Consider the following 13,491-nt stretch of genomic DNA (forward strand, 5'->3'; position numbering starts at 1 on the left):
TCTTAGCCTTTAATACTTAAGAAATAGTTTGCATTCTTATACATACAGCCTGCCTGGAATTGACATTATAAAGCCCGATATTGAGATTAAGTAGGAATGCAGACTGTTTTTGGTATCCTCTTATACCAAATATACCGCCATAATACTTGAGTATATTGTGCATGACTTGACTCAGGTGTCTTGTACCTATTGAAGTAAAACCAAGGGCGACTTATATGGACATCACGTCTGTCTGTTAGTTTCATATACAAAAGTACATTAAATTCTGCAATTTTTTATACTCTCCTGTGTTACTTTTTTCGTTTGATCCCGGGGAATTGTTTGCTTTGCTACTTTTACAATTTGTTGGGAAAATAATATTAGAATGGATTTTAGAAAGTATGAGTTGGACTTGATTCATCTGACTCAGGTTAGGGTAAAGGCGACAATTGTAGGGGCGTGGCTCAGTCAGTACTTGCTACGGACTGGACGACAGGGGTTCGATCCCCGACGGGGGCAGAGGATTTTTCCTCTAGATGCGTCCAGACTGACTCTGGGGCCCACCCAGCCTCCTATCCAATGGGTACCGGGATCCTTTCCCGGGGGTAAAGCGCGGACGGGGCGTGATGCTGACCACTCACCCTCATCTAGTGCCGAGGTCAAGAATGAGTAGGAGCTATACCTCCACTCCCCCCAAACGACCTACATGGCGTGTAGCGGGACAGCTTTACTTTACTTTTTAGTCCGTAGTTTTATCTATGTAATCAAAGTCTGCCTGATTCTATTACTGAACTATTTCGCTGTAAATATGTCAATTTTTATTGGACAGTACGGAGTAGTTAGCAGAATTCGCCATGACTGCAGGTTTATTCATAAGTATTGAGTTAGAGGCTGCTATTGTAATAATAATTTATAATTTTGGTCACAAATATAGGGCATTACTGAGGTCATTCTCTAAGTGTCTGAGTAAAACCTCTAATCTTAAGAATAAACATTGACAGTCTTAGCAAAAGGTTTTATGATGAAAATATGACGGTTAATTTGTATTTTTATAAATTTAGTTGCAACTCGATACTTTGTTTTCCTATTTACGACACTCTGTACGTCTACTTTCGCTGTTCCTAAAACGCAAGTTGTCTTTTATCCTACCTTTTTGTGTGTGCCAGAACTTGAGAAACATATCGTGTTTATAAACTTTAAAACATTCGTTAATAAAAGTTATGGGAGGGGGCCCTAGTAACTACCAGGCCCGCTTTGGTTACGCCACTGGCTATGGGGGTTTTAACCCTCGTCGCCATGGTAACGTCGCTGTTTCCGGTATTCTTCCTAGGAAAGTGAAAATTCTTGTGTCATTATCTGTAGAAATCTTCTTTCTCTGGGATAACGCGTATGCATTATTATGACACAGTCGAGGAATCCGGAAGATGTCATTGCTTTATGAACACAAACAGGAAATATTAACTTCATTCACGTTTAGAAGAAAAACGTTCTAATGACATGCTGTTAGTATTATTAGATTTACAGAGCAGTGCCATTAACATCTTCGGTCTTTGCGATGCACTGGAACGTGGAGTTAGAAACAAGTTGTCTTCACCATCACGCAACCCACTCTTCCTGGTTTTCACTGGTTTATGTTTTTTCCCCCTTTTTTCGTGTCGTATACGGCCGAGCAGTAGAGTTTCGTATATTTCTGCGATCTAAAAGTACCATGTCTAATTATCGTAACCATCAACTACTCCAACATCGGTGTAACCTAATAAAATGTAATGGACTATAATTTTTGCATCAATGAGAAATGATGTCCCCGGTTCAAATTGTTGCATTAATACGTTCTAACTATGTCTTCGACTAACATTGTTACTTTCCAAAAATTACCTTGGTTCACACTGCAACAGCTTCAACAATTATCTCGAGTCGTGGGTGGTTTACTTCCCAGAGAAAACGCGGCACAAATATACATGGACGGGCCTAAAAGGTGCTCTTAGCTCACGCTAAAGCATAAAGAACACCACAGAATCATTGTGCTGATATAAATGCGAGTTTGATTATCCTGGTACATATGCTTAATATTTTTATTTGCTGTGCCTGCAACGTATTAGAATTATAAGATAATGGCGGCAGGGTGACGGTCTGTCTTACCTAGACCACCACAGCCAAAAAATACGATTCTTTCCACTTCACAATAGTTGCAAAAGAATTGGTTGTAATAAGGCACGAAATGCGCCTCTGATCTGTGTTACTGCGGAGGTGGACATGCAGAGAGATACGTCTTGCGAAACTTTGCAGCTGAACGGTTCGGTGATTTAAATGCACGTATAGAAAAGTAACACCCACAATTCCGTGTATTACGTAATGAGATCATATGGTGAATTAAAATATAAAAGCGGACTCAAGCCACGATGCAGTACAAATCCGAAATAACGCGGCTAGCTATTCGATTTCAAATCGTGTCCTCCAAAAGAGCTGATTAATTTCGGAGAATTCCTGCTATCAGTGAATTCAGAGTTTATCTTCTTATCTGGTATCTAAAACGTCAATTGAAAATGTTGTTTTGTATTGATGTGAAATTTGGCCGTTCACGTTACAGTAAAGAACATAAATGAAGTTAGGGAAAAGGGTGCTGAAAATATTTAGACCCAAGAGGGATGATGTAATAGGAGGATAGAGAAAATCGTATAATCTGGGGCTTCAGAATTTGTGCTCTTCGCCGAATATTATTTTATGATCATTGAAATGGGCGGACATGGAGCATGAATGGCTGAGATGATTAATTATTGCAAAATTCTGGTCTGATAGCCTGAAGGCAGGAACCACTTGGAAGCCATAAGCATTGATGGGAGGATAATATTAGAATGGATATCAAGGAAATAAGGTAGATGTGGGCTGTATTACTCAACTCGGAATAGGGGCCAGTGACGGACTTTTTTGTAAACATTGTAATGAACCGTCCGGTTCTATAAAAGACAGCAAATTTCTACAACTCGTGAGAATCTCAAGTCCTACTTAATTTCTTAACTAGCTGATGGAATACTAGAACTCTGCTCCATGGAGTTAGTTTATGTTCGATGTTTGTCTGTAAGACACTTAACAGAAAGTGCATATTTATGTGATTGGATGCGTGTGTAAAATTCTTGACCTCTTCACAGGCATGGGTTGCGTGTGGTGAATACGTCGTGGCATGGCACGTGATCTGGTCTTTGCGTCCTTCTAGGAATGAGCTCAATACACGCGGCCCGTTTCAAGTACAGGTCGTTCCCCCTTTAGCACCACTATGGCGATGTTTGTATTTTCGGTCGTAAGATATCATGGTTTACAATTGATAAAAATACTTTCCAAACCTCATCAAATCTTCGGCGTTCAATTGGACTGTCTGCGTAGAAACCGAGAACTCTTATTTTCATTCTCAAATGTCTACTGGAGTCAGGGCGGTTGTGTAGGATGCGTAAAGTACAGTCCGTTCCAGAATGCTTCCTGAGACGCTAATGGTTGTAATGATCAATAAATTCCCCACTTTTCACAGAATCCGAAGTTGTATTGCCTTTTTCACAAGATATCACAATTAAACCCTATTCTTAGCCAGACAAATCCAGTGCACACCCTCACACTTTATTCCGGCCCTACAGATATTTATAATTTTACAATTTCCAAAGATCTTGTCATCCGCTTTCAAGGGCGTACCAAAAATTCCGTTCGAGCTATGAGATTTCGATGTTGGTTTTCTGATTACCAACACCATATGGACTTCTAGGTAGATACCAACGTTTTAAGGTATCATATTGCCTTCGTCGTTAGGTCTTAACTGTTTTGAAGATAGAGGCAATATGTGCCTCCGAAACATTGCGTTACTCCTAGAAGACCAATATCGAAAATCCCGTTTAATTTCGAATTTCATTAAGCTTTCATTTTATACAATTGTATGACGGGTAGAAGGATACAATAAAACTTCTGGAAACCTGTTAATTTTCCACAAAAAGAAAAGCCCAGAGCCAAATGTGAGCGACGTTTGTCAAGTCGAATTTGGCGTACTGGCATAACATTAACGAACCTAACTTTTATTAGGTAGGTGTCCTGTTTGCTCCCGGACGGGAACGGCCATTCTAAACAAACTCATTGTATTCCTTTGTCCGTCCAGACAATTGCAGAGACAACTTGCAGTGAAACACGCGCCTTTCTGAATTCGTTAATCACATGGAATTCAAGGCTACAAAACCCCAGACTCTGAATCAGTCATGACACTAATTTTTAGGTATTGTTTATTGTCTGGAACAGAAACCTGTACGATGTTTCGGAGGCTTAGTCTGTCTCAGTGTACATATTAAAAAAAATTAAATCCGTGGCGTAACAGCTCCAGAGAGCCAAAGCCTACTAGCTGGCTGCTGGCCTCACGTTCACATGCCTAAGCAGAGGTGAACGATCATCCAACCAGATATAGGATGACGTGTGGTCAGCACGACGAACCCCCAGCCATTGCTAGTTTCCATGACCGGATTACGCTACCCGATGTAGCTCCCCAATTTCCTCACGATGCTAGGCTGGCACCGGTCCCATACACTGGTCGAAAGCTCATGAGAAAATTTCTTCTCCCCCGAGACTCGAACCAGCGCGCATTACGTATCGCCGGTCCGAAGCATAATGCCTCAGACCGCGCGGCTACGGCGCGGGACCAGTGTACATATAGGAGAATAATACATAATTTCTTAAGTTTTTCGTTATTAACCAAATAATAGCTTCGGTATTTATATTTCAACTCGGAAAATATAAAAGCACGAGTAAATTACTTGAGGCTGGATAAAAATTGGAACCGATACTTGGTCGTTTTGAAAATCAGTAGCGCCCCTTGTGAGTGTTGACGTCTCATTAATGACAAATGGCTTGAGGGTAACATGCGTTGTTCTCTGAACTTTCCCTTTTCAGATTCATACCAATGGCTGCTGCAACTCTTTGCGGTTTCTGTTCAATACCCAGTCACGTAGCAACGTAAAAAGTGTAGTTGTTCATACACTCGTTTGTTACTTTTTCTGATAAGTTTTCTCTTCAACATCACGCTGATATATAAAGAAAGAAACAAAATACAGCCATGTTTGTTGAGTTAATTTTAGTTTAATTTAGTTACAGTATTGTTTCCACGTTGAATCTTGAGTCAGGGACCTTTAGGATACGAAGTTATGGTCGTTAGCGGCTGCGTTCAGAATGCCATTTAAGTACTGTACAACATCCTTTCGCGGAAACCAAAGGTCCATTAATGTGTTTGCAAGAACGTGAACTGGTGCCCCGTTTCAAGCGAAGCAAACAGGTGCATTTTTGCAGCTAGTAGATGCTTGAGTGGGGTTGTTACTAAATATTGTCTGCATGAAACTGACTAGAAGCTGGAAACTAAACGAGAGGACAAAATCCCTGTATTTGTTACTCGGTTAATAAAATATGACACGTAATTTCTTCTTACAATTTTGTTTCGCAGACTTGTGAATCGTGGGTCGAGTTCTCTTATCTCTGGAATAAGAAATAACTTGTCTTACCATTCTTTTTTCAGTTTAATATCCCACCCAATTATGAATTGATTTTATCTACTTTAAATCTTAGAACACTCTATTCCAGACGACGACATCTCGATGCGTTATTTCGTGTTAATGTATTTAAGGGAAAAATAAATTGCCATTCCATTATGGACGCTGTTGGTTTACGTGCCGGCGAGGCAAATAAGAGAATTTTCTACTTTTAGTGTGAGCAGTGCACTAAGACACAGTCCTTCAGCCAGGTGCGTCATCGCTGCAAATGACGTATGTAAATCTTTGGACGTATTTAGCATAAACATTGTCTCCCTTGAGGACACGTTCTCAATAAGGGAAATGATCTAGATAGGTGTCTTATAGATGGTCTAGCTTGGTTATCTGTTTTTTGTATTTCTTTAACGTTTTACAATTATATTAGTGTTCCCTAGGTGGATTATTTGTTTTTATTTATATTACTTCATTTATTTTTCGTTGTGTATAATATTGTTTCTATTTTGGGTTTCCCTGTATTTGGCTGTTATATTTAATAATGTACATGTATATGTTTAGTTAATCTGTTTATGCAATATTCTTCATTATTATATTATTATTATTGTGTGTATTATCGGTCCCGCGTCGTAGCCGCGCGGTCTGAGGCATCATGCTTCGGACCGGCGATACGGAATACGCGCTGGTTCGAGTCTCGGGGGAGGAAAAATTTTCTCATGAGCTTTCGACCAGTGTATGGGACCGGTGCCAACCCAGCATCGTGAGGAAATTGGGGAGCTACAATGGGTAGCGTAATCCGGTCATGGAAACTAGCAATGGCTGGGGGTTCGTCGTGCTGACCACACGTCACTCTGTATCTGGTTGGATGATCGTTCACCTCTGCTTAGGCATGTGAACGTGAGGCCAGCAGCCAGCTAGTCGGCTTTGGCTCTCAGAGGGCTCTTACGCCACGGATTATTATTATTATTATTATTATTATTATTATTATTAGTTTGTATTATCAGTGTTTGCCTGTTATTGGCTTCTTGCTGTTGGCAAACATTTAAATAAATTGAATTGAATCACACATATTTCTTCTCAGTTTTGTTGAGATTCGTGTGTCGAGTTCTCTTATCTCTGGAATAGTGAAATAACTAGTTTCGCCATCGGTCATACCAGTCAGTCGTATTGAACCTATACGACTCCTACCATCACACATATTACAAAACATTCGCAGGAATATCTCTATTAAGAAAATGACTGTCTACACAGTGGACGACCTGGATTCGATTCCCTGTAAGTTTAATACATTTCATTCCGCCATTAAGTCCAGCCTGCTTCATTCTAGTGGTTAGGCCTGTTGAAGTGTCTTTCTCAGGAATAAAGCGGCTGAAGCGTGAATCTGACCACTCACCTCCATTTCAGTGTCTAAGTTAAAAAATAAATGCTTGGAGCTGTGTGTCCATTTCGTCTGTACACGTAATTAATTATGTAGTATTCAGGAACAAGGGTATTATTGTCGTAAAGGATTTCGACCCCATGTAGATGTTTTTCATTCGGTTCAATGTCCCTCAACACGGCCGTGATCTGAGATAAATATGTTAATATTTCTTAGAAAAGTGGAAGAGTGGTGAGTTATTATACTCATCTTTTCCTTCTGTCTACAGTAGGGGTGTGAAAAATACGGCGTGCCGTAACAGTTACACCTAAGCAATGTTTACACATAAATAATACCAACCTGTATACACTTCAGCAATTTTTATAACGCGGAGAAAATTTTTACTCGCAGTAAACAAATACATAAATAATTAAATTGAAAATTTTGATGGTTTCTTAGTACTTGTATGTACTATTTTGATTTTCTATACCTCCCCTCAAATCATACTATGGATCCAGTTTAATGCGTTGGCAGGATTTTTAGAACACTTGTCAGCAGTTAGAATATTGTGTCCAAATTAAGTTTTACTGTTTGTTGTGGTTAATCTATAAATATGTTTATTTGATGGGATAGTTTACAATTAGTAGCACTTTGAGTACAAAATACTTTTCTATTTAGGGTCTCTGACCATCGTCGCTTCGAATTGGCCTCATCCAACCCCTATTACAAATAATTGCCCACTCCTGATTTGTATCCACAGTATTGAAGTGCAGTACCTTGTTTCGTGTGCTAAGTCAAGTGGTGTTACCTGGCTCTGAAAGGACCTGTGATGAGACAATCCTTTCATTACATTCGGTGTGTAATTATGAATATGTTAATTTTTCAGATGCCATGTTAAATGACTGGTACTTTGTTCTCTCGCCGTCCCTATTATATGAGCAAATTTAACACTGGACTTCATACTCTGCACATGAAGAAATTGCATTGTTTTACAACACAAAGACCCTGCTAAGATTATATTCAGTTAAAAATGTGAAGGTACATAAATATTCACTGTGCTTAAACATCACACCATGAGGACACCTGTTGGAGCCGTCATAAAGCTCCAAGTATTCTTAAGCCTTGTACTTGATGGCGGTGACTTGTCAGCTTCAAGCTTTGGCCGCTTTGCGTCCGTACCCAATGGATATGAGGCTGGGATGGGCCGCAGAGTCGGTCCGGAGATTACGAAGCGAGAATTTATTCTTGCCGGAATTCGAAACCCGATCTATGAGTCTAGAGCTGGTCACTTTATTGAATAACCTATCTGTGTCAAATTCAAGTTTTGTAATTCATGATTATGGCATTCCAGGAAGAATGCTTTATCTGAATAGAGACTGTATAATGGTAAAGGTCGTAGAACAACTTTCTTGTTTTGATTATCTGTGATGTGGCATGTAGACCCTACCTTATATGTGATCAAATAAATTAAAAAAATACACAATAGAAAAATAACGTAACTGTACACTTTAAACGTAAAACAAGAAACACTATTACGAGTTCATAAAGTAGGAAGAGAGTGTAAATATGAAAACTGGATTTATTTGGCTCATGTGGATGGTTCTTGGCAAGAAGCTAATGAACTTTAATATTCCATAAAAGGCGGGGAACGTTTACTTAGCTGAGCTTCTCAGTAACGTCACTGTTCATAGGAATTACTTAGCCAGCATCACTTTGAAGATTAACTGTATTTATTGCGTATTTTTCCATTGCTTTTCCTCATATAATGCAGTTTTAAGTGCCCCCAGGTTTGTAAAATAACGTTTCTGCGTAAAATCACATCCACTAACATGATTATAAAATTTCCGACATTCTTCGGAAGTCCGAAAAACTCCATACAACCTCTGCTGTTGGTTCTGGCTGTCAAGGCTGAATCTCGTATGGGTTTCTGCTGGTACGCAGGGGCTCCCAGCGGCTACCTGCCCTTATAACGGGACGATGGAACTCAACCTTGGTGCAGGCAGAGGGAGGTGCCCGTAACTCGTCAAGGTCGCCAGGTTGAGTCCACTGACAGCCAACTGGACAGTCAAGATCTGCTCTGAATCGTAGCAATAGATTTCTCGTTGGTCCAGCTCAAGGTTATTGGCGGCCATGTTGGCAGCAGCCGGACCCGATCTAATTTCAATTTCGTCTGGAGACACTTTTCCTCCTAATTGCATTAATTTCAATTGCGGCATTTCGATAAATAAAAATCGAAACTCTTTAGGTGATTTTCAAATGTTTTATAGAAAAATAAATTACTATTTCTAGGGGCAAGTTGGGTGGTTTCTGACGATAAACGAATGTTTTGGTCGGACATTACGATGTCCTAGAATTATTTCATACTGAGAACGTGGCAATACGTTATGTGACTTTGTCTTACATTATTTTATCGGACAGATTCTCAGAATTACAAGCAACAAAAGGATCTTACTAAAAGCTGTTGATAGATTTAAGAAGGCTTTTATATCCCTTAACAATAGAGATACATATATTATTTGACCATTGTCCTGTCTGTATTCTCAGTTAAGCGAAATATATGCTATCATCGAAGTGAATTTATTAGTCTGTAGAATCCAAAGGTACGACAGTATGGAATTTTAAGAGATAAAATAAACAGTACGAAGGAGCCCTTACAGTCGTTATACGGACGCTGTGTAGGGTGACTTATGGCGCTGCAATAGTTATTATCGTTTCTGACTATTCCTTGTACAAGTCACGAACAACCAGTCCAGTTCAGTGGACATCAAATTCGCTTAATACGTTAATAAATCGACCAATCGAAATATTATCACTGTTTTTATGAAATTGTCCTAATTGTTTCTATAGTAAAATGTTGTAAAATTGGGAGTTGAAGAAATAACGTGAAATTTTCTATAACACTGAAATTAATCTATGGATCTTTCATCGTAGTTTTAAAGGAAGACAATTGAAATCGATATATATCGACACTTCACTGCCGTGAAGAACGCCTCCAGTGAAGAAAGGAAAACAAAAATTGTTCAGTGAGCTGTAAGAAATACTGAAGGAAAATGAGGAAAGAAATCAAGGCTCTGTGTGCAGATGTGCGTTAGACTTGTGATATCTGGATGGAAATTCATGATAAACAAAGATTAGAGGCGGTCAAGAAAAGATATGGAAGTTGAATAAGTATATATGTCATAAGCGATGTTCTATCCCAGTGTTTTCAAGCAGTATGGCACGTTTGAATTCATTCAATGTCTCCTATATTAATTTTTAAAAAATATCAATTCATCTATGTCTATTTCTCCAAATGGTCTCTTCTCTCGAGGTTTTTCGACCAAAATTGTATACATATTCTCATGTTTCGGATCCGTGACGCATGAACCGCTTATCTCAGTTCTGTCGTAAGTGTTGTATTTGAGTTTAAATACATTGGTGAAGGTGAAGATAGTGGAAGATGGAGAAACAATACGTAGATGCGAGAACCACGCTTAAAATTATGCATAGTTTTACGTGTAAACTATTGTTAACACGTAAAGTGTCTCCCAAGACAGTAGCGAGTTATGAGCTGGAACCAAGAACCCCAAGTAGCAGGTGTCGAGCCCTACCTGCCGCCATAAAGTGGTGTGCTTTCGTCATCCGAGAAGTTATTGTCGCTGTCGTCATTGGCGCGCACCCCCGTCATGGCGCTGCCCGTCTGAAAAAGAAACACACATCAAAATGTATCCTGGAGACATTTACATAGCACTCTGTGGATGAAGTGAGCTCTTGCAACGATACATCCAAACAAACAATATTTTTATTTTCGTGTTTGAAGCGCTGTCAGTCCTGGATATCCAAATTTCATGTTTTTTGCACTTTTATGAAATGTTGATTTTCTCTGTTTGCCTCACGAAGTACTTTTTCTAAACTCTTTAAAATCCGTATATAAAGTAATGGATCAGTTGTATTAGTCAGTCGATGAATAGGTTGATCCAGGCGTGTGTTCATAAAAATGAAAGTGTCTGGCCGGTCAGCCACGCTGTTCCAGTTTAAAAGAAATGAGCATCAATAATATGTGGCCCATTACTTGTTACTTCATATCTTTATAGTTTTAAATGTAGAATTAAATGATAAGCAACTCACAAACAAACAAAATTATGGGCATTTTGGTACAAAAACGTTCGTATTATGACTTTAATGGTAAATAATTTTTCAAATTTCTAGAGGGCGTTTCTGCGTCGTACAGTCCCTTTGCCCTTAGGTTACGTCGTCGGTGATTGACATCATTCGCTTTAAAAGAAGATGCGTTGGCTCTCAGAGTAGTGCCAGGGAGCCCCCTTGTTCTACCCTGGCCCGACTAGAGCACTGGCAGTTATGATAGGGGTAAATTGTTACATTGAGCTGAAATGATGAATTTTACGTTAATACACAGTGTTTATATATTTACACGAAGGAGTTATCATTGACAGAAGCTGTTCCGTTCCATTGCATTTTCACAGAAAGCAGCACTGTGGGAGGGCACCTACGAGTTTCACCGGGGTCACATAGCGGGAACGTGAGAAACCACGCCCTATTCTACGCTCGCCTGCCATATTGATATCAACATTATTCATTCTCAGACACGGGTCCTTTAATACAGAATGTCCCGCGTAACTTGGAACCCACCTACCAAACAGCGACGTTTCTCTTCTACGTGGTGACTGACTCATCTTCCGGTAGTCGCTCTCTTCTGCTACGGCATGCTGTCATGAGAGTTCCATGCAATGTGGGACACACTGTACTTTACAGACAGAACTTTTTTCATTTGAGTTTCCATTACATCAAGACAATGTATGCATTTTCTGTGAGGCTGACAGAGGGAGCAAGTACAGACAGCACACGGTTGTTAGATTTATTTTACTCATGTATGGTGTATTTAACGACGCCGTGAACAGCTTGGAATATAAAACATAGAAATATAGGTTAAACAGTAATGAATTGGAAAGTAATTTAAACGTAGCGGTCGAGACGTAATTTTAGGTACTACCCAATAATTTGCCTGGGAGACTGAGTAAAACCACGAAAAAACCTGAATGAGAGTAGCTATTATCCAGGCCTAGAATTTAAGATGTGACCTCACGAATACAAAGACGATACATTTGGTATTTTCTGTAAAACATAGAAATACACCGCGTTAAATTTCGGTTTGCTGGAGGGTGACGTCACACACGAGGGGACGTGGAAGGTGTTTGTAGCTTGTTTCCCGTTATCAGGACGTCGGCTGCCATTTCTTGGAATCACCATTTATATACTGAATGCTGCGACTAGACAAAACTTAATGGCATACTTTTAGGACTGTACATCTGCACGACACTGTCGGCTAAAGTCAGTTTGTTTATTTGTCTCTAAATACCAAGTGTTCTTTACCCTGGCAAGCAGTTTTGCGTTTTCCTCACGAGTTAGCGTGCTCGACTCATGCTATCGATTTGGTTGAGTCGGGATTTTTTACCGAAAGTCGCGGCCGGTCGGTAAAACACTTCTTTTCATGTTCATGTTGAAATATCGGCCCGGATACCTGCTGGCCTCAGTATTTTCGTGGTTTTCCCCAGTCCCCACAGACAAATTCCAGTTTACCACCTCACTACTCATCGTCCTTTCATTCTGCGCTATTTCATCTGAGCACTGACAGCGTTTTCAATTAAAGCTTAAACCAATGTGAATTAACCTCGGCGTTACTTCGATGTGAGTGAGAAACTTCACGTTCCAGACACTTTAACCCTGCGGAAAAAGTCGTGGTACTCGTTGGGTATGAGGATAATGGACACGGAGCCGCTCTGGGCGCGGCTATGAAGATGGAAATCTTGCTCCTGCCGGAATAAAATTCATATATTCCAGCAACGCGAACGTCTTAAGCGTCCTTTGTTACGCTCGCCGATTCTAATAATTCTTTCTGGATAGTTCTTATCGTATACGTCTGATACGAAGTGTTCTTTCTACGGTTTCTCTTACCAGAAGCCCATAACCAGACATCTTTAATCGTCCCATTGTAATAAATCGAACGTGGTGCTTTGTTTGAAAAGTGCATATCCTGGTCGCTGTAACCACTGCCCTGTTTTCAATGGGCAATGTGTCATCAATCTCATTTTCCTGTGCAAGGCACTGAAACACGACCTTCGAAACTCGAAGTAAAGTAACGACCTTGCGATTTTAAAAGCGTCATGTTCCAACAGAAAGCGTGTCTCGCTCCAACTCGTTATGAAGGCCGGGCCCCAGATGTCAGTTCAGATCTACCAGCCTCGGGAACAAAAGACTGTTCCTTCTTGGTGATAGATAAAAGGTAAAGGTTAAGTTGTTCCTGTGTGCGTCATTAAACACCAAGCTGTACCGAACCCTGCCGTTACCACTTCTGCCTACCGAGATGGTTTCAGAATCTTTTTACTGCATGTCGTGGTGTTTAGTTAAGCAAATATTACAAGTTAACTAAACTCAGAGTTGGATAACATAAAATATCTTGCACCTACGTTTAAAATTTATTGGACGTGGAACGAATCTGCTGTGATCTATTTCAAGTTACAGGTCTGGAGTTTTTCTGGAAGTAATGAATGCAAACAGGGAAACCAAAGTGGCGATAAATGGGAACTATGGCCACGTTCTTCTGGGTAGATAGTTACCAGCGTTTCGGAGAAACATACTGTGTCCATGTTCAGGGCTGAA

General features: G+C 40.0%; 1 protein-coding gene and 1 long non-coding RNA gene across 3 annotated transcripts in view; one reads left to right on the forward strand and one right to left on the reverse strand.

Annotated features, from left to right (window-relative positions):
- LOC110834568 (uncharacterized) overlaps positions 1-13,491 on the forward strand; it is a 260,749-nt gene that overhangs the window by 199,008 nt on the left and 48,250 nt on the right. The gene's annotated exons all lie outside the window — the stretch shown is intronic.
- The window catches only part of kkv (hyaluronan synthase-like protein kkv), an 82,979-nt gene that overhangs the window by 42,144 nt on the left and 27,344 nt on the right, over positions 1-13,491 (reverse strand). For both annotated transcript variants that reach the window (XM_022073770.2, XM_087352299.1), the window contains exon 2: positions 10,425-10,513. In XM_022073770.2, the coding sequence (XP_021929462.2) occupies positions 10,425-10,501 (77 nt within the window). In that variant the 5' untranslated portion in view covers positions 10,502-10,513. The remainder of the gene's footprint in view (positions 1-10,424; positions 10,514-13,491) is intronic.

Source organism: Zootermopsis nevadensis, unplaced genomic scaffold (genome assembly GCF_977971745.1).
Source record: "Zootermopsis nevadensis isolate Lab colony 2312 unplaced genomic scaffold, Znev_1.0 Znev_ptg000021l, whole genome shotgun sequence".
In the NCBI taxonomy this organism is placed as follows: Eukaryota; Metazoa; Arthropoda; class Insecta; order Blattodea; family Termopsidae; genus Zootermopsis; species Zootermopsis nevadensis.